Below are 27804 nucleotides of genomic sequence, written 5' to 3'. Positions count from 1 at the left end.
CAGTATATGCTACAAATTATTTTCATGCTTTAAAGTCTATTATTTATAACCTTATCATACCTGTTTGTGACACAAACATATAAATTAAAAATATACTTTAAAATTTTATTTTTTATAAATTTACTAAAGCTTTAAGGGTTACACTTAGTACAGAGCTGTTCAAACAACATACTAATTTTAATAAAAACTAAAAATTTATTGGAAATGCATATCTTAAAAGAGGATATTTTCCTCTCAATTAGTTCATGTGTGGATGAATATCATTTTTTAAATTAGAATAAGCCTGACCAGGCAGTGGTGCAGTGGATAGAACATTGGACTGGGATGTAGAGGACCCAGGTTTGAAACTCGAGGTCTCTGACGTGAGCCCAAGGTCGCTGGCTTGAGCAAGGGGTCACTCACTCTGCTGTAGCCCCTCCCCCATCAAGGCGCATATGGGAAAGCAATCTGCAGTGAAGAATTGTTGCTTCTCATCTCTTCCTTCCTGTCTGTCTGTCCCTAGCTGTCCCTCTTTGTCTTTCTCTGTCTCTGACAAAAACAAACAAATCAAGTAGAATAAGACAAGGTTTAGCCACAATTTTGTACCTATTTGTCTTTCCTTTTTTTAAAAAAAAAACAAGAGCAAAGAGAAAACTTGTGCATATAAATAGATGGGACTGTAAGGAGTTCGTTATTAAAAGCAAAGTCACTAAAAATTCTTTGAGTTCTTTCTGAGTTGTCTTATAACAATCACCTTTATCATTAAAAACTATATTTAATGATATCTAACAAATCAATACAATCCTCCTTTCATTTTGTTGAAAGCAAAGAATTGGAAACCATTTTAATTACGTATAAAGCTTTGGACTCTTCTCCATTTCAAACTCAGAACACATAAATTTGGGGCTTGCTTAGCTTTTGCTTTGGGATCGGAGGTAGCAAAAGGATGGAATAGGATCTAAAAAAATTTAAGAGCCAAGCTGGTCAGTCAGATAGAGCTTCCCTATGAAAACCAACCCTAAAATTACTAAGATTTCTAGATGGACAGGAAGGCCCGACTGAAGCTGACCAGGCGTTGAGTATATCTGCGGGTCGGTCTGCAAACGGTGTGCCCGTGAGCCGGCCCTTGGGGTACGGTAGAACAACTCTCCCGGCGTAAAAGGGGCATTAGCATTAGTGAGGGGAGAAGGTGGCTCCCGTTTGGTTCGCTGGACAGACTGCCACACCGAGGGGATCAGTACCGCGAAATTCAGCAGGATCTTGCGGAAGGCAATATTTCCATTTTTACTCGAGGGCGTGGAAAAGCAGCTAGAACAGCAGCTGCTAAGTGGAACTCAAAGGAGGTCACACAAGAGGTTTGCTCTCATTCACTTGGCCTAGAACTTGGAGGCCTGCTGCTCCGCACTAGATCCTCTGCTACTCACGCCCCATTTACGCTCGGGACACTGTTATTCCTCTGACTGACATCTTTGTCAACCAATGACCTTTGGGCCCGAGAAAGAGCCTGCCCCCTCCTGGAGTTGGGCGGGAAAAGTAATTGAAATGACAAACGTTTTCACCAATAGCGAGAAGATTCCAAGAGCTACAGGTAAAATAGCCAATGAGAAGAAGAAACTGTATTAAATGATGTGTTAGGCAGCCAACGACGGCACCACTGTGGGTAACGCGTGTCTTCCTTTCCGAGGGGGCGGGGAAGCGTCTCAAACGGAAGGTGGTTGTCGTCCGATCCCTAGCAGGTTTGAAACAGGGGGTCGGGCCGGGCCGTCGTTGTCTGTTGCCGAGGCCCCGCTTCCGGGCTAGGCTGTCCGTGCCCGCCCCGGCCCCGCCTCCCTTCGGTCCCCTGGGTCCCAAGTCCGGCTCTCCGCCCGACTCGTACCCCGCCTGTCGCCGCCCGCTGCCAACCCGGCCCTCAGTGCGGCCCCGCCGCAGCCACCATGTCCCTGCACGGCAAACGGAAGGAGATATACAAGTATGAAGCGCCTTGGACCGTCTACGCCATGAACTGGAGCGTGCGGCCTGACAAGCGCTTTCGCCTGGCTCTGGGCAGCTTCGTGGAGGAGTACAACAACAAGGTGGGCCGGACAGGGGCTCGGAACCCAGCAGACGCGGAGCGGGCCCAGACCCCGGGACCCTCCTGCGGACTTGCCTTACTTAGCGTCACTGAGCGGTTCCTCTGAGTCTGCTGCTGAGCAGTGTTTCGGCCTTGTTTCATTTACTCCTGGCAGCATCCCCGTGTAGCCGGTAGTGTAGTTACCCCTTAACCTCATTTAACTGATGGGGAAACTGAGGCACAGTTTTGTGACTTGCCAGTCAGACAGCTGTTTCGTGTTGGAAACAGGTCTCAAACTGCAGTTGACACCCCAATGCTACGTCATTTATCACGCCTCTCTCCCCCTCCTGCCGCATTGCTTCAGTTGGGGGGCGGAGGAGGAAAGAGGGAGTGATGAATGGAGGATAGTGCTCGCACTGCAGTTGGTGGTCCTTCACTTCTGACCATGCTGGATTTCTGTTAGGGCTGTTTATTTTGCAGATTTCCTGTCCCCCTACTCCCAGCCCCAGGTACTATTCATGGTTACCCCATCCCTCTGCCAGGATTGCCATTGCTGCCTCATTATCTGTCCTTTCAAAAGCGATCTCTTTTTGTAAATCTTGGCCTCTAGCCTTGTTCCTATTTTCTGAATAGAGAGGGATGACACTTGCCACATCTGTCCTTGACTTCTTTATTGTTCATACAGATGTGCAACCCTGAGTGGTAAGTATTCATCAATTCGAGGCCTTCGTTGAAGCACGGGTCGTAGGGGGAAGTTTTTAAGCTGGCAATGCAGCATAAGTTTATTTTTGAAAGTTGAGTAAGTCAGTGGGAAGAATTTTCTTTCTTCTACCTCTTAATCTTTTCCTTTTATTGTATTAGAGTACATGTTGTGATTGTTAAGGATCAGAGCAATTGAAAGCCTTGGCTAGTGTGTTTAAAGCACTCCTACTGCTCCACAGGTGTGGTGCAGGGGGGAAAAGCCAGGCAGTCTAGGATTGGGTCCTGTCTGGCCCATTGACTAGCTGTGGGGAATTGCACATGTTATTCTTACTATTTCTGACCCACAGTGTGTTGTAGAAAAGGTGAAGGTCCTGTAAGAAACATTTGAACATTGTAAGTTTGTTTACAGTTCTAAGGAGCACAGCTGTTTCTCTAGAGTTAGATTTTAAGGTCTTTCCCCTTTGAGAAACTGATAAAAATCATGGATTCTCATTACCCAGCCATGGCACATTCACAATTTACAAACAAATACCAGGGCATACAAACTGATCTTGAAGTCCACTGTTACCCAGAAAGTCCTGAGCAAGACATAGCTTTGTTTTCTTTTGTGTGATTCCTCTTTCTTCCTTATGGTCATAGTGTACAGCAGAGCTGGGAATGGAATTCATGGTCCTGATGTTGAAACCATGTTAAGTAAAATTAAGAGCAGAACTACTTTTTAAGGATACATGTTAAAAAAAATAAAAGTAAATTATGTCTTCTAAAATATGTCTTTTAAACACAGAATGTTTTTTTTCCTTGTAAGTTCTTCCAGGGTTAACCTGAGTAAGCAGTAGTAGTTACATTTTTAAGAGAGAGAAGAACTGAGCCACAGACTGCTGGTGGAGTTAGTGGAGTAATTGGTGTCAAACCTCAACTGCAGGAACTTTACCCCAAAGTTTGTCTTTTCATTTAGCAACTGTATGAGAGCTCCTTTGTGCTAGACACACAGGCCTTAGTAGTGCAATGCAAATTATTAATCCCATTAGTAATAGAATAAGCAGTTATCTATATCTTAACTCACTCATGTGATGTAGCTGATCAGTGTCTTAAAACTATTTTTGTGCCCCCACCTGTCTAGGTCAGGGTTTTTAACTTGTGTATGTATATGTACACCATGGACACCTTTGACAATCTGAAATCAATAGACTTTTTTTCACAATTATGTTTTCAAATGTATAAAATGCATAGGATTATGAAGGAAACCAGTCATATTGGACTATAGGTATCAAGACATTTTTTAAAAAGTAGTGATATAGTAATATGTACTTTAATTTATTAAATTACATTATTCAGTGTGATTATTACTGTACTTTTGAAGTAGTGATGAAGTAAATAGAGGTTGAAGATCTTTAACCACTGAAATGTGATATGAAAAGAATCAATGGTTTATATTTGTGACAAAGTCACAGATTCACGTCGCTGTACAACCTCCATTTAGAAGGAAATGCTAAATTTCAGCTAGAGATCAATGAAAATATGAATGTAATTTTTGGATTCAAGTTTATGGACCCCAGGTTAAATTCTGCTGTAGAAGGTCTGTGCCAAGGGACTGGTGGGCGCTAAATCCCACTTTAGAGCATTAATTCCCAGGCTCTGTTTTAGAGAAACTTTGACATGGAGGTGTTAGATTTCATAATTTGCAGGAATTAAAAATTTTTCAGACTTTTGTTTCCTGCTTGCCCTTGACTGTAATTGCCAGAAAGACAAAATAAATGGACATAGCAAATTAACATTGATGAAAAGCCCAGAAATGGTCTTTTTAACTGTGTAGATTATAAGAAAACATGTTTATAACTTTTTAAAATTTATTTATTGATTGTAAAGAGAAAGAATGGGAGAAATATCGATCTGTTCTTGTATGTGCCTGGATCAAGGATTGAACCCACAACCTTTGCATATTGGGATGGTGCTCTAACCAGCCAAGCTATCCTACCAGGGCAGAAAACATGGTTATAAGTCTTTGTTTGTTTGTTTGTTTTTTGTTTTATAGAGACAGAGAGTCAGAGAGAGGGCTAGATAGGGACAGACAGACTGGAACGGAGAGAGATGAGAAGCATCAATCATTAGTTTTTTGTTGCGACACCTTAGTTGTTCATTGATTGCTTTCTCATATGTGCCTTGATGGGGGCGGGGGGCTACAGCAGACTGAGTAACCTCTTGCTCAAGCCAGCGACCTTAGGTCCAAGCTGGTGAGCTTTGCTCAAACTGATGAGCCCGCTCTCAAGCTGGTGACCTCGGTCTCGAAACTAGGTCCTCCGCATCCCAGTCCGACACTCTGTCCACTGCGCCACCGCCTGGTCAAGCATAGTTATAAGTGTTAATGTTTGTATTAATGTAATTATGTTTTCCTATACTGAAATTATTCCTCATTTGATAGAATTAAATTTGTTAGCATTTCAAGAACAACTGGACTTTCAGCTGTTCCTATATCTGAATAAATTTGGGAAATTTCCATAATTCCTTTCAACCAGACCCATTTTGTGGTCTATAAGCTTCTTGTAGTCAGACTACAATACAAGTACTGTAACATATTCATTTAAGCCCGTTTTCTCTTGTTCTACCAGGCTTAGATATAGTAACTCTGATATAAGAACTTTGGTATTTCTCCTGAATTTTGACAATATCTGTAGTCTGTGGACTGGTGCTATTTCCCCTCTTTTATGGGGAAAATAGGCAGCAGTTCCTGGGCTTCTATTCTATTTAGTTCAGGGGTCTCAAACTCAACTCAGCATGTGGGCCGCAGAGCAAGATTACAGCCATTCGGCGGGCCGCACTAGGTCTACAAAAGGCAACTGTTACGCAACACTTTTCTCACTGCAGTCGAAAACAAAAAAAAATCAGTACAACAAGCACAATCGTACATGCAGTTTACTCAGTGTCACAAAACGACCAGAAACTGTAGTTCGCATCACAACTGCTGTTAACTAAGCTAATATCTAGCTAGGATGCTAGAGAAATGAAAAATACAAGTAGGTCCCTAGGCTTACTTAATTTTATCCAAAATATTTTGAACTTCGTGGATTAGTCTGCGGGCCGCACAAAATTGTTCGGTGGGCCACATGCGGCCCACAAGTTTGAGACCCCTGATTTAGTTGGATGTTTCAAGGTTGGATTTGAATAGAATTGGCAGGGTGATTGGGATTTATTTTGCCATAATTTTAACTAGCTGACCACTTGTGCTTTAATATTAGGAAACATTTTTGTGGTTGTGAGGAGAGAGACTGTAGGTATACGATGCTTTTTGAAAAATACTGGTAGTGAATTTGGGTAATATCACTTTGTACTTGAAGTACACATGAGATGAATGCTTGCCTTGTCAGCTTGTGATTCCTCTGAGATTTTTTTTTTTTTTTTGTATTTTTTCTGAAGTTGGAAACGGGGAGGCAGTCAGACAGACTCCTGCATGCACCTGACCAGGATCCACCCGTCACGCCCACCAGGAGGCGATGCTCTGTTGCCACCAGAGCCATTCTAGCACCTGAGGCAGAGGCCACAGAGCCATCCTCAGCGCCCAGACCAACTTTGCTCCAATGGAGCCTCAGCTGCGGGAGGGGAAGAGAGGGACAGAGAGGAAGGAGAGGGGGAGGGGTGGAGAAGCAGATGGGCACTTCTTCTGTGTGCCCTGGCCGGGAATTGAACCTGAGACTCCTGCACACCAGGCTGATGCTCTACTACTGAGCAAACTGGCCAGGGCCTCCTCTGAGATTTTTAAAGGCAGAATTGCTTTATATATTTGGTGTATAATTATCTTGACTTTGGTATATTATTTTTCATTTCTCAATATTTGTGGTAGCCCTTCAGGATCTTCATTTATTTGCTCATTAATTTGACAAGTAGGTTTTGAACACATACATATATGCTTTAGGCACAGTGATGGTGGTTGGTAACTTTCTGTAGCCTTCAGTAGCAGATATGAGATTGGCAGCAATAAAGAATATGTGCTTTAGTACACATAACTTTTTGATAGCTATTTTTAGACTTGGAAATTTTTCAGTGTTCCATCAGTTCATGGCAAGACTGTCAGCAGGGGAATTTAAAATATAAAATGTTTCTGATTTTAACTTCCTCCTTTCTTTTTTCTAGACAATGTGAGGACTAATTTCTTCATAGGAGCAACTATATAGATAAAAGTGCTGCAGCTTTATTGCTTTTTGCCCTTATCTGGCTCACACAAACTTACTGGAGATGCTGTGACTTGAACAAGGAATGAATCTGTGTTCTGTAGGTAGTTTGGCCTGCCTGAGGCTATGATGCCTAACTGGTTGGCTAATTGGTCAACCTTGTGCCAGGAGCTGAAGGGGTGCTATGTCAGAATGCATCTCAGAGTTTGATACGGCAGGATCTCTCTGCAGACATTGATCAGCAGTAGTCAGGAATAAGCTGGAAGGGAGGACAAATGGAAAAGGCCAAGAAAAGCTGCTTTATTCTCAGAATTTTGCTTTAGCTGATTTTGGTCATATTAACAACTTTGGGACAATGTTCCATTGACTAGAGTGGTATATTGATTTGAATAACTTGGAGGCTTCTTAAAAAACTCACATATACATATGCATTAACCTTCATATTCTGGTGCTAACACTTTGTGTAATAAATACACTATTTTACTCCCTCAGGAAGCTTATATTAATAAGATATATATGACATCTATTAATTTTTTAAAAATATAATATTAATTGTTAAAAAATATAAAGTATGAGAGCCATGGCAGGATAGGTTGATTGATTAGAGCAGGTTTGATCCCCAGTCAGGGCACATACAGGAACAGGTTGCTGTTCTTGTCTCTCTCTCCTTCCTCTCTCTCTCTCTCTAAAGTCAATAAATAAATTTTAAAAATATATATGTAAGGTATGACTAATGTAAACAATTTATGTTGCTATTCATGAAAGTAATAAAAGTGAAAGTGAAGATGTGGTCATGCCTTCAAGGGGTAAATGTTTTATATTGCATATCTGCTCCTTTAGCAGACATCGGGCATAGTAAAATCCACAGTTTAAATAAAAATGATCTTGCTTCATAGCCTTTTCCTTTTAGGAGCATTTGTTTCACATGTTGGGGGAAAGAATTATGAGGCACCAGTTACAGAAAGAGGGTGGAGGTGGGAAATAAAAGAAATTTAGCAGGAGGATAGGGGAGACTGGGGAGAAAAGGGCAGAGGTGTACCCTAAATGTTGATAGTAAGATGATTAAAGTCAAATAATTTTTCCTGATGTTCTGACAAGGAGTGATGAAGAATGGCAATATAATGAAGATCAAATGGGACCAGACTGGTGGTGGCACAGTGGATAGAGCATCAACCTGGGACGCTGAGGTCCCAGGTTTGAAACCCCAGGGTCACTGGCTTCAGCGAGGGGTCACCAGCTTGAGTGTGGGATCATTAACTGATCCCATGGTTGCTGGCTTGAATCCCAAGGTCAGTGGCTTGAGCAAGGGGTCACTGGCTCAGCTGGAGCCCCTGTTCAAGGCATGTATGAGAAGTAGTCAATGAACAACTAAAGTGACACAACTGAGTTGTTGCTTCTCATGTCTCTCCCTTCCTGTGTCTGTCTGTCTCTCTCAAGGAAAAGAAAAGATCAAATGTGTATAGGAAGATGCTGAGAAAGAATATTTATAACTGCAGTTTTAAAAGTTTTAAACTCAGAAGAGCATAGTATTCCAGAATAGGATTTTGATGGGCAAAATCAACAATTCTTTGTTTGAGACAGTGGAAAAAGGTTGCAAAGGCTGGCACTAGGAGCTTCTTTGGACCCCATTTGACACTTTGGGGGAGAGGGGAGCTAAGCTGTACAAGGGGACACATAGATGTGTCATCTTCTCTAGAATCATTAGATGAGGCAGGTTGAACAAGAAATTAAATTGTGAGTAGCTTGGTAGCTTCTCATTTCTGTTGGCTGGGAGATGCAAAAGCTTCACATGTTTCTGCTATACTGTAACTTGGAACATGGCCATAACCTCTTTCCTATAGGATCCTTCTTCATATCATCTAGGAAGAACTTCCCTTACTCAAAAGGAGCCGGCACAGTAGCTATAGAAAGATACAATGTGAAGGGGGGTAGTAAATTAGTGGCAGGTTAAGTACCCACAGTGGGGGAAAATTTTTTTTTAAAGATTTTATTTATTGATTTTAGGGAGAGGAGAGAGAGAGAAAGGTGGTGGAGGTGGGGTGGGGAGGAGTGGAAAGTATCAACTCATAGTTGCTTCTTATATGTGCCTTGACTGGGCAAGCCTTGGGGTTTTGAACTGGCAATTTCATCATTCCAGGTTAAGGCTTTATCCACTGCACCACCACATGTCAAGCAGAAAATGATTTTTACCTCAGTTGAAAATTACTGGCCAGTCCTGCCACCATGAAGTAGAAAAACTTAAGAAAATAAAGAATTCCAAGCAGAGGTACAGAGATCAGATAAAATAAAACATGGTTACAGGAGAAAATGAAACATCAGCAGGGAGAGCCCAGGAAAATAATGGAAGAGAAAACAGAAATGATCACAGCATTAAAAGAATAAAAATGGACCCTGGCCGGTTGGCTCAGTGGTAGAGCGTCGGCCTGGCGTGCAGGAGTCCCGGTTCGATTCCTGACCAGGACACACAGGAGAAGCGCCCATCTGCTTCTCCACCCCTCCCCCTCTCCTTCCTCTCTGTCTCTCTCTTTCTCTCCCTCAGCCAAGGCTCCATTGGAGCAAAGTTGGCCCAGGCGCTAAGGATGGCTCCATGGCCTCTGCCTCAGGCGCTAGAATGGCTCTGGTTGCAACAGAGCAACGCCCCAGATGGGCAGAGCATCCCCCTCTGGTGGGCGTGCTGGGTGGATCCCGGTCAGGCGCATGTGGAGTCTGTCTGACTGCCTCCCTGTTTCCAACTTCAGAAAAATACAAAAAAAAAGAATAAAAATGAATACCAACCACTAAAAACACAGTGAAGGATAGGGAAGACAGATGAAGAAAAATGAAATGGAAATCAGTAATTAAAAAGAACATATTAGAGGCAGAAAACAAAGAAGATATAACTTAGGTATAATTGGTGTTCCTGAAGAAGACCAAAGAAATGAAACACAAAAACTCAAATATACAGTTAGAGACTTTAATGAAACATAAAAACTCAAATATGCAGTTAGAGACTTTATAGAAATAAAGGTTTGAAGTAATGAATTCAAACTATATCTCAATAAAAATTGACACAGAACAATTGGCACTAAAACATTTTCTAGGAAAGTTTTTACATTTTTTTTTTCAAGTAAGAGGAGGGAAGATAGATTCCCACATGCGCCCCAACACACCCCAATCAGGATCCACCCAGCAACCCTTCTAGGGCTGATGCTCTGCCCATCTGTGGCCAGGCACACAACTGAGCTGTTATTTTTAGTGCCTGAAGTGGAGGCTCCATGGAGCCATTCTCAGTGCCTGGGGCCAATGTGCTTGAATCAATCGAGCCATAGCTGTGGGAGGAGAAGAGAGGCGTGTGGGGGAAGAAGTGGAGAATCAAATGGTTGCTTCTCCTGTGTGCCCTGACTGGGAATTGAATCCAGGACATTCACACATGGGGCTGATGGCTCTACCACTGAACCAACTGGCCAAGGCCAGTTTCTACATTTTAAGGGTGAATAAAGAATGTTTTGCTCTGAGGTTGCTGGTTCAAAGCCCTGGGCTTGCCCAGTCAAGGCACATATGGGAGTTAATGCTTCCTGCTCCTCCCCCTTCTCTCTCTCCTCTCTTCTCTCTTTCTCCCTCTCCCTCTCCCCCTCTCCCCCTCTCCCCCTCTCCCCCTCTCCCTCTCTCCCGCTTCCCCTCTCCCTCTTCCTCTCTTCCTCTCTTCTTCTCTCCCTCTCTCCCTCTTTCCCTCTCTCCCTGTCTCTTCTCTCCCTCTCTCCCTCTTTCTCTCTCTCCCTCTCTCCCTGTCTCTTCTCCCTCTCTCCTCTACTCTCCTCTCTTCTCTCTAAAATGAATAAATAAAATTTTAAAAAAGAAAAATGAATGTCTTAGACATGCAGGCAAACAGAAACTAATGGGCCAATGTCTACATGTCCGCAGTTCATATACATTGTATTACTATAAACACCTGAAAATACACTTATGAATATGTAAGGTTTATAGGGGGGAAAATGCACCTTAAAATTTTCCCCCATTGATTGGAGAGAGAGAAGAAGGGAGGGGGGCATGAAGGGAGAGAGAGAGTTGGAGAAGCATCAACTTGTTGTTCTGTTTAGTTGTGTACTCATTGATTGCTTCTTGTTTGTGTCCTGATTGGGGATTGAACGCATGACCTCGGTATGCCAGGATGACACTTTATCCACTGAACCACCCGACCAGGGTCAAAAAATTCACTTTTTAAAAGATAAGTCAAGGCCCTGGCTGGTTTGCTCAGTGGTAGAGCGTCGGCCTGGCATGTAGGAGTCCCGGGTTTGAATCCCGGCCAGGGCACACAGGAGAAGCGCCCATCCCATCTGCTTCTCTACCCCTCCCCCTCTCCTTCCTCTCTGTCTCTCTCTTCCCCTCCTGCAGCCAAGGCTCCATTGGAGCAAAGCTGGCCCCGGGCGCTGAGGATGGCTCCATGGCCTCTGCCTCAGGTGCTAGAATGGCCCTGGTTGCAACAGAGCAACGCCCCAGATGACAGAGCATCGCCCCCTGGTGGGCATGCCCGGTGGATCCCGGTCGGGCGCATGCGGGAGTCTGTCTGACTGCCTCCCTGTTTCCAACTTCAGAAAAATACAAAAAAAAAAGGCAAAAAAAATAATAATAATAAAAGATAACTCAGTTTACAAAAATTGACCATCTGTTAAGAAAAACAATTTTTTATATATAGGTACATTAAAAATTTTTTAAATTTTATTGATTTGATAGAGGAAGGGAGAGAGAGCAAGACAGAACATAGATCTGTTCCTGTTGGTGCCCTGACTGGGATCGAACCGGCAACCTCTGTGCTTCAGGACAATGCTCTAACCAACCAAGCTATCCAACTAATGCAAGAAAAACAAATTTTAATAGGAGAAATCAACAGATTGGAAAAAAATTCTACATATCAATACTTAGGGGAATATGAGGAAACTAAAACCCAGATATGCTAAGTAATTTGCCCAACGTGATACAGTAGATAAAAGCAGGGCCAGAACTGCAATACTGATTTGTCTCCAGAGTTTTAAGTATATACTGATGTTCCAAGGAAAAAATTATGGGAAAAAAGATGTTGAAAAACAGTGGGTAACACTTGCCCTATCAAATTAGAATAAGTATAGAATTGGTATAGTTATAGCCAGAAAGATGGATGGAACCACATAGAATGTTCCAAAGCAGATTTAATTATGTATGGAAGTATAATATGTGATAAGATAGAACCTTAATTCACTGAGGAAAAAATACAGATTATGTGACATAATTGGCTGTCCATCTGGCAGGAAAATTTAAAACCCTCTAATTCATGTCATATATGAAAATCAAATTCTAGGTCAACTCTTTTTTTTTTTTTTAGACAACTTTATTTATTTTTTTTATTCATTTTAGAGAGGAGAGGGAGAGACAGAGACAGAGAGAGAGAGAGAGAGAGGAGAGACCGAGAGAGAGAAGGGGGGAGGAGCTGGAAGCATCAACTCCCATATGTGCCTTGACCAGGCAAGCCCAGGGTTTCGAACCGGCGACCTCAGCATTTCCAGGTCGATGCTTTATCCACTGCGCCACCACAGGTCTAGGTCAACTCTTTAAATGTAAATAAAGTCCCACAAACAGTAGGAGAAAATGGACTAACAAATTGTACTGGGGCAGTGGGGTGAGCAGAGGAGAAGGCAGTATATAAGCTACTCATTAAATCCAGAGTCAACATGGAAAATATTGACAGATTATAGTATATAAATAAAACTTTTTTTTTTAAATGGCACTTTTATTTATTTTTGTGGCAGAGTCAGAGAGAGGAACAAATAGGGACAGACAGACAGGAAGGGAGAGATGAGAAACATCAATTCTTCATTGCGGTTTCTTCGTTGTTCATTAATTCATTTTTCATATGTGCCTTGAGCGGGGGGGCTACAGCAGACCGAGTGACCCCTTGCTCAAGCCAGTGACCTTGGGCTCAACAAGCTGGTGAGCCTTGCTCAAACCAGATGAGCCCATGCTCAAGCTGGCGACCTCGGGGTCTTGAACCTGAGTCCTCCGCATCCCAGTCTGACTCTATCCACTGTGCCACTGCCTGGTCAGGCAATAAAACATTTTTATATGAAAAGATATGTTGTGGGCAAAGTCAAAAGACGAATGATAGGCCAGAGGGAAATATTTTCAAAACATGGCAGACAGTAGAAGCTAATTTACTTACTGTGATAGAGAAATAGACAAAATATAAATAGCCAGTTCTTAGGAAAGGAAGTGCAAGTGATCAATAAATAAGAAAAGATGCTCACCTGCACAGGTAGTTAAAATGAGAATTTACCTTATGATGTTGACAGTATAGGGAAATGAGCACCTTTCTATACAGCTGGTAGGAGTATGAGTTGCTACAGCCTCTTTAGAAAGTATATCAAGCCCTGACCAGGTGTCTCAAGTGGATCAAGTGTCCTGGCGCACTGAGATCATGGATTCAATCCCTAGTCAGGGCTCGTACAAGAAGCAGTCAATGAGTATACAATTAGGTGGAACAAATTGAGGCTTCTCTCTTTCTCTCCTTTCTCCTCTCTTCTTTCTCCCTCCCTCCCTCTCTTTTTCTCCCCTCCCTCAATTAATTGAAAAGTTAAAAAAAATACATCAGTATCTATTAAAATTTAAAATGCATATACCTTCTAATACTCTTGGAACTTTGGCCTCCAGAAATAAAGATAGTAGGACATGCCTGACTAGACAGTGACACAGTGGATAGAGTGTCAGACTGGGACACAGAGGACCCAGTTTTGAAACCCCGAGGTCAGTGGCTTGAGTGTGGGCTCATCCAGCTTGAGTGCAGGATTGCTGGCTTGAACATGGGATCATAGACATGACCCCATGGTCTCTGGCTTGAGGCCCAAAGGTCGCCAGCTTGAAGCCCAAGGTTGCTGGCTTGATCACCCGCTCTGCTATAGACTCCACCCCCACCCTACCCCATCACATCAAGGCACATATGAGAAAGCAATCAATGAACAACTAAGGTGCTGCAACAAAGAATTGATGCTTCTCATCTCTCTCTCCCTTCCTGTCTGTCTTTCCCTATCTCTGACTCTTCCTCTGTCTCTGTCCCCCTCCCCGCAAAAAAAAAGACAGGGCATAAGCACGTATATATGTCTAAGACTTAAAATATTGTGTACCAATTAAAAGGATGAGTTGGGCCCTGGCCAGGTAACTTAGTTGGTTAGGGCATCATCATCCTGTTACACCAAGGTTGCAGATTCGATCCCCGGTCAGGGCACATACAAGAATCAACTAATGAATGCAAAAATAAGTGGAACAAGATATCAGTGTTTCTCTTTCTCACCCTAAAAATCAATCAGTGGTTAGCTTGGTTGGTTAGAGCCTCATCCCGAAGCACAGAGGTTGCTGGGTTTGACCCCCGGTCAGGGCTCATACAGAAGTGTTCCTTTCTCTCTCTTGCTCTCCCTCTTCCTTTCTAAAATCTATAAAATAAACATTAGAATATAATAATAAAAAAATAAATCAATAAAATAAAAAGTGAGTTGGACCTACATATTGACCTGAGGGATACCCATTTTGTTTAATAAAAAGTAAGATTTAGCCTGACCTGTGGTGGTGCAGTGGATAAAGCGTCGACCTGGAACGCTGAGGTCGCCGATTGGAAACCCTGGGCTTGCCTGGTCAAGGCACATGTGGGAGTTGATGCTTCCAGCTCCTCCCCCCTTCTCTCTCTCTCTCTGTCTCTCCCTCCTCTCTAAAAATGAATAAATAAATAAATAATTAAAAAAAAGATTTATAGCATTTTTCTGAAAGTTGAAGTAAAACCTTACACTATGTGTAAATATGTTTGAGCATAGAGAAGAGTGTAGAAACAACATACACCAAATTAATAATGTAATATATTGGGGATGCAATGGGGGAGTTACTAACTTTACTGTACCTCTACTTTGATTTTATACATTTGTACACTTTATAATTCTCTTACTATCGGAAAGTACATTTAGCCTGACCAGGCAGTGGCACAGCAGATGGAATGTTGGCCTAGGAAGCTGAGGACCCAGGTTCGAATCTGTGAGGTCGCCAGGTTGAGCATGGGGTTATAGACATGACCCCATGGTCTCTGGCTTGAGCCCAAACCTATAGAATGTATAATACAAAGACTGAACTCTAATGTAATTTCTGGACTTTGGATGATGATGATGTGTATTTGTAGATTCATCAGTTGTAACAAACTTACCACTTTGGTACAGTTATGTTAATAGTGCATGTGGAAGGAACAGGAGGCATATGGGAACTCTACTTTCTGCCTAATTCTGTGTATCTAAAAAATGTCTACAGGACAAAATATTGAACAGACTTCTCCAGAGAATAAATACAGATGGCAGAAAGTACATGAAAAGATGGTTTGTATTATTAGTTACTAAACAAATGCAAATTAAAATACTACTACACACCTATTAGAATGACTTAAAGAGAAAAGCTGGCAATATTAAGTGCTAACAAGAATGTAGAACATGCCCTGGCCAGCTAGCTCAGCGGTAGTGTTGACCCAGCGTATGGAAGTCCCAGGTTCAATTCTCAGCCAGGGCACACAGGAGAAGTGCCCATTTGCTTCTCCACCCTTCCCCCTCGACTTTCTCTCTTCCCCTCCCACAGCCAAGGCTCCACTGGAGCAAAGTTGACCTGGGCACTGAGGATGGCTTCATGGCCTCTGTCTCAGGTGCTAGAATGGCTCCAGTTGCAACAGAGCAGTGCCCCAGAGGGGCAGAGCATTGCCCCCTGGTGGGCATGCGGGAGTCTGTCTCTCTGCCTCCCTGCTTCTCACTTCAGAAAAAAAAAAAGAATATGGAACTCTCATGTAATGCTAGTGGGAATACAAAATGACAAAGCCATTTAGAAAATGGATTGGCGCCCTGGCTGGATGGCTCTGTTGGTTATACCAGTGGTCCCCAACTCCCGGGCTGCGGACTGGTACTGGTCTGTGGGCCATTTGGTACCAATCCTCAGAGAAAGAATAAATAACTTACATTATTTCCATTTTATTTATATTTAAGTCTGAACGATCTTTTATTTTAAAAAAATGACCAGATTCCCTCTGTTACATCCGTCTAAGACTCACTCTTGACACTTGTCTCGGTCACGTGATACATTTATCCATCCCACCCTAAAGGCTGGTCCGTGAAAATATTTTCTGACATTAAACCGGTCCATGGCCCAAAAAAGGTTGGGGACCACTGGGTTATACCATTGTCCCAAAGTGCAGAGGTTGTACTAGTTTGACCCCTGGTCAGGGCAAATACAGGGAGAGATAGAAGAAGTTCCTGTCTTTGTCTCTGAATTTCTCTCCATTTCTCTCTAAAATCAATAAAAAAGCAACAACCAAAAACGGATTGGCAGTTTGTTTTTTAATAAAGTTAAGCATTCAATTATATGACCCAGCAATTTCATTCTTAGTTGTCTACCCAAGAAATAAAATGAAAGCTTGCCCCCCAAAAAACTTCATATATAAATGTTTGTTCCGATTTACATTAACAGCCTCAAACTAGAAATAATCCATAAGTTCATCAACTGAATATTGCTTCCATATAATGCATATTCAAGAAAAAAAAAAAGATGCTACTGATATGACACGGATGAATCTCAAGAGCGGCATACTGCCTGACCAGGCGGTGCGCAATGGATAGAGCGTCGGACTGGGATGCGGAAGACCCAGGTTCGAGACCCTGAGGTCGCCAGCTTGAGCGCGGGCTCATCTGGTTTGAGCAAAAAAAAAAAAAAAAAGCTCACCAGCTTGAGCCCAAGGTCGCTGGCTCAAGCAAGGGGTTATTCAGTCTGCTGAAGGCCCGCAGTCAAGGCACATATGAGAAAGCAATCAATGAACAACTAAGGTGTTGCAACGCGCAGCGAAAAACTAATGATTGATGCTTCTCATCTCTCCGTTCTGTTCCTGTCTGTCTGTCCCTATCTATCCCTCTCTCTGACTCTCTCTCTCTGTCTCTGTAAAGAAAAAAAAAAAAAAGAGCGGCATACTGAAAGCCAGTTGCAAGAGTTTCAATACTATGTGCTTCCATATTACAGAAAAGGCAATACTATAGATCTGAGGCTTAGGACTAGGTAGAGGATTGACTGCAGAGAAGAACTTTTTGGGGTGTTGGAAATGTTCTATATCTTAACTGTTGTTGGGAGGGGTTACACATCTGTATATATTTGCAAATGTATACATTTCAGATTATTGAACTGTACACCTAAATTAAGTAAAATTTTACTGTATGCAAATGTGTACCTACTTTTTTAAAAGGTAGGAAGATACTGGCATCTAAGAGTGACGTGAGACAGAGTAGGAGAAATTCTTTTTCTGTTGTATGGTTAGTGCTTATTCTCTCATTGTGGATCTTTTGGAACAATTCCCCATTCCATTTTGCAGTTTGTGGAAGTTCATAAGCAGATACATACCGAATAGCATTTCCTATAGAGCCATATTGAATTTGACAGCAAAGATTGGAAGTCAATATGTACTTAAAATTGACTCTTAAGAAAAACTGGCCAGAACCAGTGAACTTTCTTAGCAATGGTACCCACTTTTTTTTCCCCCCCAGTAAAGTGGTTTTGGTTCTGAATGCTCTTTTTCCATACCTTTATGTGTAAACTTGTTATTAGCCAGTGAGGGGCAGATGTCCCTTTGTTTTATGGGAGTGCACAGGGCCTTAATAAACAGCAGCACTTCAAGACAATGGAGTCACTAAAACCACACATTATCAGATGCCTGGGATGTGGGGGAAAGTATAATCTGCTGGCAGATAATGGAATTCTGTGGGTTAAAAGTGCAGGATTTAAAGTCTGAAAACCTGTTTTCAAGTTTTGTTTCTGCCTCTTACTAGCTTTGCAGCGTTGACTGTAACCCAACCTGAGTGTGGGTCTCCTCCGCTGAGCAATGGGGTGGTTGCCCTACATGGCTTCTCTCTGTAATTGTTCCTGAACTCTGCAGTACAGTGTCAGGACTTGCCACTGACCTGAGATCGAATGTATTTGACACTGCTCCAGAAAATAAAGGTTTATGTGGCTCAACTTTGTTGTGTTACAGGTTCAGCTTGTTGGTCTCGATGAAGAGAGTTCAGAGTTTATTTGCCGAAACACCTTTGACCATCCATACCCCACGACGAAGCTCATGTGGATCCCTGACACAAAAGGTGTCTATCCAGACCTCCTAGCGACAAGTGGCGACTATCTGCGTGTGTGGAGGGTAAGCCAGTGCTCATGTCAATTGTCATTAGCAGTGTGGAGTCACGGAGAACAGCCTGGGGTTAGAAGCAGCGTGTGTCATTTCAGCCTGGAGAAACAAATGCTCGTGTATTCGAAATGACCTGGTTTGGCTCAGCAGATTTCCTAGTAAACCTAGCCAAGATTCCTTGAAGTTCTTGCTGCTGGCTGCAGCCAGCCCTGGAAACCAGAGGCTCAGCTAACCTGATGTAACCTTCTATTAGGGGTGGAGATAATTGAGGCCTCCTATTCTGTTTACAGCCAAGATACTTTTGAGTACATTAAACAAACTACCCCTGATTCTAGTAAAGTGTGCGTGTGGATTATGGAGCTTTACCTCCTCTCAGCTGAGCTCAGCGGCAGAGGCACCCCCAGCCTGGTAGTGTAGTGCCTAGCCAGGCAAGGTACCGAGATCCATTCTGGGTTGGGCAAGGTGAGAGGGCCTCTCCTTTAGGAAAATTTGGAAAACAAAGCTAGGCAAAGGAGAAAGTTTGGGAAGAAATAGCATTTAGGGAGTTACTCTGGGTTTTATTACTCTTTGTGATAAAAATGTTCTCCCCCCCTCCCCCATGTCTTATATTTACTAAGATGTTGTTTAAACGGCTTTAAAGATTTTTTTGTGAAGGTGAGACTGGCTAATTTTTTTAAATTGTTCTTTTAGGTTGGTGAGACAGAGACCAGGCTGGAATGTTTGCTAAACAATAACAAGAACTCAGATTTCTGTGCTCCTCTTACCTCCTTTGACTGGAATGAGGTGGATCCTTATCTTTTAGGTAAGGGAGTGAGGGAATCCAGATCCTGCTTTGAAGAAGCAAGATACATTTTCTCAGATACATCACTGGCCAGGTTCTAACCAGGGGCCTGAGATAGATGCATCCTAGAGTGGGTCCCACTGGGAAAAAGACTGGATGTGGAACGTGGTTATTCATTCCACATATGGAATCAAACTTCCCATGTGTGTGTGGCTTGTTTCTGATCAGAGTCTCAAGTCTAAGTAAGAATCAAACACTTAACTCTTTGGGGCTCTCCTGGTACCCTCCCTATGCTAGGAAGTGTTCATGGCATGTGGTTTCCTGAGCTGAACAGGTGCGTAGGCACAAGTAGAGAAGCTTGCCTGGGGACCTCACTCCTGTCAGCCACTGATGTGCACTGGTTGTTTCCAGGTACCTCCAGCATTGATACGACTTGTACCATCTGGGGGCTGGAGACAGGGCAGGTGTTGGGACGAGTGAATCTTGTGTCTGGCCATGTGAAGACCCAGCTGATTGCCCATGATAAAGAGGTAATGATGCTGTCCGCCTGTTGGTTTCTGTGCCTTCAGGGTGGTCAGGCTGTCCTGTCACTGTTTTGCAAATGATGCAAAAAATCGTAATGCTAACATTGTGTCTAAATTGAAAATAGTAACGTGTCAAAATAGGAAAATAACACTGTTGTAAAGGAGTGCATTTTTTGACTGATATAAACAACTTGTTCTAGTCTGTCGTTTTTCTTCTCATGCCAGAGATTGCTGGGGATTTTTGTTTTTATTTATTTATTTATTTGCAATTTTCTTTCTTTTTTTAATTAATTTTAATGGGGTGACATTGATAAATCAGGGTACATATGTTCAGAGAGAACATCTCCAGGTTATTTTGACATTTGCTTATGCTGCATTCCCATCACCCAAAGTCCAATTGTCTTCCGTCACCTTCTAACTGGTTTTCTTTGTGCCCCTCCCCGCCCCCAACCCCCTTCCTCTCCTCCCCCCCACCCTGTAACCCCCACACTCTTGTCCATGTCTCTGAGTCTCATTTTTATGTCCCACCTATGTATGGAATCATATAGTTCTTAGTTTTTTCTGATTTACTTATTTCGCTCAGTATAATGTTATCAAGGTCCATCCATGTTGTTGTAAATGATCTGATGTCATCATTTCTTATGGCTGAGTAGTATTCCATAGTATATATGTACCAAAGGTTTTTAATCACTTGTCCACTGATGGACACTTGGGCTGTTTCCAAATCTTCGCTATTGTGAACAATGCTGCCATAAACATAGGGGTGCATTTCTTCTTTTGAAACCGTGCTATGGTGTTCTTGGGGTAGATTGCTGGTTTTTAATAATGAACTCTCTTATAGACAAACTGGGACCTGATGTGATGAAAAGTTAATCTTAAGAGTAACACATATCTTGAAATATTTGCTTTTTGTGGAGGAGGGGTGGTAAGAGGAGGATAAAAGTCAAATTTCCTGGCAGTCAAACCTAATTCATCAGTTTTTCTCTAAACTTGTTTTATGAAATTATAGTATTTTCACTTAATACTTAAAAGTATTTGGAATTGAATATGACTTATCTTGATGGTGATGCTTCTTCTTTGTTTATTGCAGGGAGCTCTGTGATTGTTTTAATCAAAGCATTCTTATTAGTGATTTTGGAACATGGTCATAAATCTTCTCCCAGAGCTGCTGCATGCTCCTAGTTGATTTTCTGTTGATAGTGTTTCCTTTTCTCTTCCACCTTACCCTGTACATCAAGGAACATTAATATCTACAGAGAAAAAGGATGCTTTGACCTTCAGTCAGAAACTTGAGGTTGTCCACCGAATGGGAAGTTGGTGACTAGGTTATCATTCTTAGTAAGGGGTCGTTCTTTGGCTTTCTGTGCTCCTAAGGGTAAGATCTGTTACAAGACTGCTGGACTGGGCTGCTGCTGAACCAAGGGGCAAAGGAAGAGTTTGTTCTGCAGAGAGGACCAGTAAGGAACTTCTGGAAACCCTCTTGACATCAAGTGGAACAGGTTGTTACATTTTAGTTATGTGACAATATAGTCTGCTGTTCTCTGTCAGGGTCCAGTCTGAAAAAGCAGACCTACTCTAAGTATGTAGGTGGAGGGGGTTTTATCCAGGGGACTTCTGACACAGACGATGATAAAGCTGTGAAGCCACACTGGCAACAATGAATGTGATGTAGAGACTAGGAGCAGCAGGTAGCAGCACTGCCTACTGGCCAGAAGGGCCAAGAGAGCAGGCAGGGTTACTGGAGCCCAGGGGTTGAGTTTACCTGGCAAAAGCTAGAACCATGGAGGGGACACACCATTGCCAGAGATACTTCAAGAAACAAGGTGTGTGGGGGGGGTAATTTTTCCTTACCACAGGGAAGGGCTAGAACCAGCGAACAAGCCCTGGACTAGCACCCTGACCTTGAAGAAAGGAACCTGAGGATAGTTGCTCTGAGAGAAACAGTGACACCTACTAGCACCTTGGTTTTTCTCTGCCCACCTCTCTCGGTCAAAGTAAAGACTTGTTTGGGGGCTCTTGTTGCTGCCTGGAAGGTTGGTATAGAGGAGGGTAGCATATATGTGGGGTTGTCTCTTCCCTTGGTTTGTAGTGAAGTGCATTGGTGGAGTCCCAATGAAGAAGCAGTCAGTAAGCTGAGAAAGCTCTACACACTTGGCCACATTGCCCCATGCACTTTGTCACATAGTGATGCTGCTGTGGTGTCCCTGTTCTTGGGACTAAAGAGAGCCGGCCCTATGGGGCGCTCACATTGATAAACATACCTCTGCCCTCATGCAGTTGGACAGTACTGGATAGAGCCTGGAGCTGCCAGGCCGCCTTGTGGTGACCTGGCCAGTTAGTTCCCTTTTGAATCATTCCTAATTCCCACCGTAGAAAGAGAATTGTAATGTCTTCATAGAGAAAAGGGAACTTATGAGGTTGAATAGAAATAGATGGTGTTTGGCAGTGTCCCTCAGTAGGCAGAACCTCAAGAAGGCTGGGGTCATGGAATTTAGAGATTCAGTCATGTCTCTCCAGAAGTCATCTGTTACTCATCTTGACTCAGAAGATGGGTCTTGTCTTTCCTTTCATTTGTTCTTCTTGTTTGTTTCTCTCTCCCTCTGCTTGCCTGGATCTGGCTTGTCTGTCTCCTCTGTCCTTTTCTTTCTCTGAAGCTCTTGTTGTTCCTGCCTGTTTTCTCAGACTGTAGTGGTGGGCAGTGTTTACAGCAAGTACTAAATGCAGAAAGCAATGATTCAAAACCTAAATTGACTCACTTATGAATGCAGACCAACAAGAAGAACTCTCTTGTCCTGGAACAAGAGAGTGATACTGAACCTCTTTATGAATATAGGAATACCTGCCAGGATTTAAATCTGCTGTTACTTCTTCTTGTGAATGAGCCTCAGGTCCAGGTTTCACCACAAAACCAGCCGGGCTGTTATTAAGTGGTCACAGGAGGGCTGCTTCCACGTCTCTAATTGATGAGCTTGGCCTTAATGTGGTCATAGATCTGCCTCTGACTGCACACAAATGAAAGCCACTGATGCCCAGGAAATAAATATCTCAGTCTTGTATTGTGTAGAACACAGCCACTGTCTGGCTTCCATGGAGCCTGTGTAAATATACAAAATACTTGCTCAGAATTACTGTGCTCTGTTGGTCAGCAGGGTAGGTGCTCTTTGTTTTATCACAGGGGTTGGAGGGAGAAGACTTGGAAAGCAGGAATGTGGAAAGAAGCCAGCCAATTTTTATAGCAGAATGATCTCCACTCTTTGGAAAGTCATTGATTGTTAGAGTTCTTGGGATCCATATTTGCAGATACTATTTGGCTTTATTTAACTCCTGCTGTCATGAACAGGGGTCTAGATGAACTAGGAATAGCAGATTTCCCTGCTGTGGGAAAAGGAGATAATGGACTGCAATCTGACTGAAATGTTTTATTCACCAACAGGTCTATGATATCGCGTTTAGCCGGGCTGGGGGTGGCAGGGACATGTTTGCTTCTGTGGGTGCTGATGGCTCGGTGCGCATGTTTGACCTCCGCCATCTGGAACACAGCACCATCATTTATGAAGACCCTCAGCATCACCCACTGCTTCGTCTCTGTTGGAACAAGCAGGACCCTAACTACCTGGCCACCATGGCCATGGATGGAATGGAGGTAAGCACCCTGCTTCAAGTAACTCTGGTACTTCCTAGTATATCTAGAACAATCGTTCTGCACTGGTAGCAGTTTTCTCTTGGTGGACTTTTGAAAATGTCTGGAGACAGTTTTGATTATCCCAACTCAGGGAGGGGGCGGTGCTATTGGTGTCTAGTGGGCAGAGGCCAGGGATGCTGCCAACCCTCCTATAATGCACAGTATAGGCCCACAACAAAGTATCATCTGCCCCCAAATGGCAGGAGTGCTGAGATTGAAAAAACCTGATCTAGAACAAGCAGAATGTGTTAAGAACCTTTAATACTTGAAGAGTTGGAGTTGATGTCTAGAAAAGGAAAACTGAAAAGTAAACCAAATCATATGTGCTTTGGTGCTCAGTAAAGAAGGAAGTTTCCCCCTTCTATCAGGACAGATTCTTCGGCTTTAACAAACAGACATAGTAATGGCAACACTCTATCGCCTGTTATTTGATAAAAGCAGTAAATTGTGGATAGAGATGATGCAGTGATTAACTTTGTTTTGGTAAAGCCAGCAGCTCAAACTCCTTACATTCCAAATTCTGCTTCGGGGGCAGAAAGTGCTTTCACTCTGTCCCACTGAGCATGTATAGAATCTTAGCACACGCACCTAACAGCATTTGGAGTGTTATTTACATTCATACTACCTACTCCTGCATCTCCCCTTCCTTATCAGTCTGAAGACCCTGTATTGCTTTAGATACAGACTGTAAACTACCTATGTCGGCTTTGTTTTCTCTTCCTCAATCAAGTAGCTACTTTTGGAACAATGACCCTCTGTGTCTAATAATCTTTAAATCCACAAATGAAGAAGTTATACTTAATAATATTTTTCTCCTGTGTAGTGTCTTTGTTCATTTTTTTCTGTCATACCCTTAAGTTCCTGCGCTGTTTATTTGTTATTTCTGCAGGTAGTGATTCTGGATGTCCGAGTTCCTTGCACGCCTGTCGCAAGGTTAAACAACCACCGAGCATGTGTCAATGGCATTGCTTGGGCCCCACATTCATCCTGCCACATTTGCACTGCAGGTAATCATGGTGGGGGATGGGCAGCATGGGGAAGGAGAGGTAAGGAGATCTTCCTTGTCTCCTTGGAATTGTAATCTTTACTATTTCCCAAGGATAGTTTGAGAAAGTTACACAAAGTAACCCAATTGAGAGTTTCCCCACACTTGTGAACCCGAAACAATCAAATTTTCCAAACGCTCTTGTACCCTCAGTGATATCAAAGAATCTTCCATATACTATTTATATCTTGTATTAGTTATAGTGTCTTATGCTGTCCCGTCCCCTACTGAAATGTAGGTTGACACAGAGGACTTAGTTCCAGGAATGTGGAGAACAAAGGCAGTCTGTCTTAGGCATAACAGAATCTTTGGGACTGCCAAAACTGTCTTTTACCTTGGGAGATGTAATGAACCTACAGTGAGCTCTGGATGCATTGAAGGGCCCTGTGTAGCCTGGCCGGGTCTTGTGGTATGTGACTTGTAATTTTCATTTCTCCATTTGCCAGACCAAAAAGAGAACCCCTTAAAAATTTGCTGGCTATCAGTGTGCTTTTATTCTAGAAATAATATAATTCTCTTATTAAAAATTAAAACAAGCCTGACCAGGTGGTGGTGCAGTGGATAGAGCATCAGACTGGGACGCAAGGAAACACAGGTTCGAAACCCTGAGGTCGCCGGCTTGAGCGTGGGCTCATCTGGCTTGAACACAGGGTCACTGGCTTGAACTGGGATCATAGACATGAACTCATGGTCACTGGCTTGAGCCCAAAGGTCGCTGGCTTGAAGCCCAAGATCATTGGCTTGAGCAACGGGTCATTTGCTCTGCTGTTGCCCCTGGGTCAGGGCACATATGAGAAGGCAGGCAATGAACAACTAAGGTGCCGCAATGAAGAATTGATGCTTCTCATCTTTCTTCCTGCCTATCTGTCCCTCTCTCTGTCTCTCTCTCTATCTCGGTCAAAAAAAAAAAAAAAGCCCTGGCTGGATAGCTCAGTTGGTTAACATATCATTCCAACGTGCCAAAGTTGTGGGTTTGATAACCCTGTTAGGGCACATTGAAGAAGCAACAAGTGAATGCAGAAATAAGTGGAACAGCAAATCGATGTTCCTCTCTGTCTTTCTCTCAAATAAATTTTTAAAAGTTAAAAATTAAATTAATACAGAGGTATATAAGGTGAGAATCTTTTCTCCTTTCTATTCCATTTCCACCACAGTCCTATGCTGCATAGGTGACCTCTAGCAACAATTTGTGTCTCCTTCCAGACCTTTTTATGTGGGTATAATACACACATACCCCCAACATGAATATTCTGTCCCTTTATTTTACACAGACGAGGTTTCACTTTAGCCCTATAGTGTTCTTATCTTTGTCAGTGCCTCCCTTCTAGCATACCTTTTCCTCTCCTTGCTAATCAGTACTGTCCTTATTTCTTTGTTCATTGTGGAGCTAAAGGAGCAGTGTATTTACATGGTTTTCTGACATTTTAACATTAATTTGAAAGGCTTAAGAAGCTTTTTCTGTTTGGGGCCTTTGCTTATGCCGTTATGTCTCACTGAGGAATAGTTAGGGCCCTATTGCCTTCCTGTGTACCTGACTTAGCTTGTGGTCTGATGTCTTTGTTATTGCCCTCTTTTTAACTAGGGGTATGAATGGTGGGGGGGGGGGGGGAGAAAGTTACCATTCACTGTTCATGGAGAACAGCAGTATTCCTCCAGCAGAAGTCCATTGTCTGTTCCTGGCGCTGCCTTTGCCTGGCTCGCTGCTTTTGTGTGGAGTGCGCCTGTCTTGAGTCCTTTCAGTTGAAGGAGGCGGTGCTAAAGTGTGTGCTTGGTTGAACATTGTGGAAAAGGAACTTAGTGCTTTAGAGGTGCTGAGTGTTTCAAACAGTTCCCCAAATCTCTTGACACAGATTGTCACCAGAAGAGCATCTCACACCTTGCCTGGGTTATGTGGTTGTGGCAGGAGGCCAGTGTTGCCTGAGTGAGCCTGGCCAACGAGAGTTGAATTTCTTCAGATCCCCTGTGTATCAGAGACAGGCTTTCACATCAGGATGGGCTGATAGGATTAGGAGACACTGTGATAGTGAAGGTCCTTGCCTTTTTCTTCTCTCTTTTTTTTTTAAATTTTTTTACAGCGACAGAGAGAGAGTCAGATAGAGGGATAGATAGGGACAGACAGACAGGAACGGAGAGAGATGAGAAGCATCAATCATCAGTTTTTACAGAGACAGAGAGAGGGATAGACCGGGACAGATGAGAAGCATCAATTATCAGTTTTTCATTGCAACACCTTAGTTGTTCATTGATTGCTTTCTCATATGTGCCTTGACCGTTGGCTTTCAGCAGACTGAGTAACCCCTGCTTAGGCCAGCGACCTTGGGTCCAAGCTGGTGAGCTTTGCTCAAACCAGATGAGCCCGTGCTCAAGCTGGCGACCTTGGGGTCTCGAACCTGGGTCTTCCGCATCCCAGTCCAACGCTCTATCCACTGCGCCACTGCCTGGTCAGGCGCCTTTTTCTTCTCTTAAATTAAGAACTTACTATTTTGATTATAAAGGTAACATGATCACATTATAGATCACTTAGGAACTAGAAAAAAGTAAACCTAACTCAGAACCTTGCTATCCTGATAGTACCACTGTTCTCATTTTGATATATTTTCTCCTAGTCATTTCTTGTGTGCTCATATATTTATTTAAGGTGATTACCTTCTTCCTGGTGTTTTCCAAGGTCCTTTTATTGGGAAAGTTGTTTTTAATAGCACATGCCCACACAGCACTTTATTTCATTATCTATTTAACACCTCATTAAAGTGTAAATGTCCATAAAATAGTAGGGGGGTGTTCTATTAAATTGAATCATCAGAGAAGCATCTTTTTTTTTTTTTTTTTTTTTAATTTTAGGGAGAGAGGAAAGGGGGAAAGAGAGAAATAGAAACAGGAACATTGCTCTGTTCCTGTATGTGCCTTGACCAGGGATTGAACCTGTAACCTCTGTGCTTGGGAACAATGCTCCAACCAACCAAGCTATCTAGCCAGGACCAGAGAGGAATCTTTAATCACTCAAGTACTTAAGTGACTGAAAATAATATGTTTTGGAATCATTTTTTTCTCATCTCATCATCCTTCCCTGGTTCCTGCTTATCTAAGATGAGAGGTGCCCACCAAATCCCATTCTGTCATCCTAGCTCTGATGCAGTGAATGCAGCCCTAAGACTGTCAAGCTCGCTTTGCATGCCAGCTATGCACTCACTGGCTGTATAGCTCTTTGGTTTGGGGCAAGTCCCTTAATATTTCTGAATCTCAGTTTCCTCTTCTATAAAATAGGGGCTTAAAATAAAATTTCCCTCACTGGGGTTTTGGTAAGCAAATGTTTTGTAAACTGTTACCACCATCATCACCAAGTGCAGGATCATTATCCTCTTTGCCTGAGTTGTGACTTTGCTTTCTGGCTTTCTCTGTCCTTAGCGGATGACCATCAGGCTCTTATCTGGGACATCCAGCAAATGCCTCGGGCCATCGAGGACCCTATCCTGGCCTACACAGCCGAGGGAGAGATCAACAATGTGCAGTGGGCATCAACTCAGCCCGACTGGATTGCCATCTGCTACAACAACTGCCTGGAGATACTGAGAGTTTAATGTTGGAGGCACCATGCCCATGAGGCAGGGGCTTATGTGTTTCCTGCTCTGCCCCACCCCAAAGTAAGAAGAAATGCGTTTCCGGTGGCCAGTGTGTCTTTCGATGCTTTGCACCCACTGT

General features: G+C 43.0%; 2 protein-coding genes across 2 annotated transcripts in view; one reads left to right on the top strand and one right to left on the bottom strand.

The window, feature by feature from the left end:
- Nucleotides 1-27804, bottom strand: part of STRADA (STE20 related adaptor alpha) — a 424012-nt gene that overhangs the window by 241019 nt on the left and 155189 nt on the right. The gene's annotated exons all lie outside the window — the stretch shown is intronic.
- DCAF7 (DDB1 and CUL4 associated factor 7) lies at nucleotides 1675-27794 on the top strand. Its single transcript, XM_066363057.1, has 7 exons — nucleotides 1675-2051; nucleotides 17927-18085; nucleotides 18764-18875; nucleotides 19266-19384; nucleotides 22812-23021; nucleotides 23950-24067; nucleotides 27511-27794. The coding sequence occupies exons 1-7, from the start codon at nucleotides 1914-1916 to the stop codon at nucleotides 27681-27683; spliced, it is 1029 nt and encodes a 342-aa protein (XP_066219154.1). The 5' UTR covers nucleotides 1675-1913; the 3' UTR covers nucleotides 27684-27794.

Source organism: Saccopteryx leptura, chromosome 2 (assembly GCF_036850995.1).
Source record: "Saccopteryx leptura isolate mSacLep1 chromosome 2, mSacLep1_pri_phased_curated, whole genome shotgun sequence".
NCBI classification, from domain to species: domain Eukaryota; kingdom Metazoa; phylum Chordata; class Mammalia; order Chiroptera; family Emballonuridae; genus Saccopteryx; species Saccopteryx leptura.
The sequence above is the reverse complement of the archived record's forward strand: the minus strand, read 5'-3'. Positions and strand labels throughout refer to the sequence as shown.

Coding starts and splice junctions, on each gene's coding strand:
- DCAF7 (XM_066363057.1), top strand. CDS start 1,914: ATGTCCCTGCACGGCAAACGGAAGGAGATATACAAGTATGAAGCGCCT. Junction 2,052..17,926: donor TGGAGGAGTACAACAACAAG/GTGGGCCGGACA, acceptor GTTGTGTTACAG/GTTCAGCTTGTTGGTCTCGA. Junction 18,086..18,763: donor ACTATCTGCGTGTGTGGAGG/GTAAGCCAGTGC, acceptor TTGTTCTTTTAG/GTTGGTGAGACAGAGACCAG.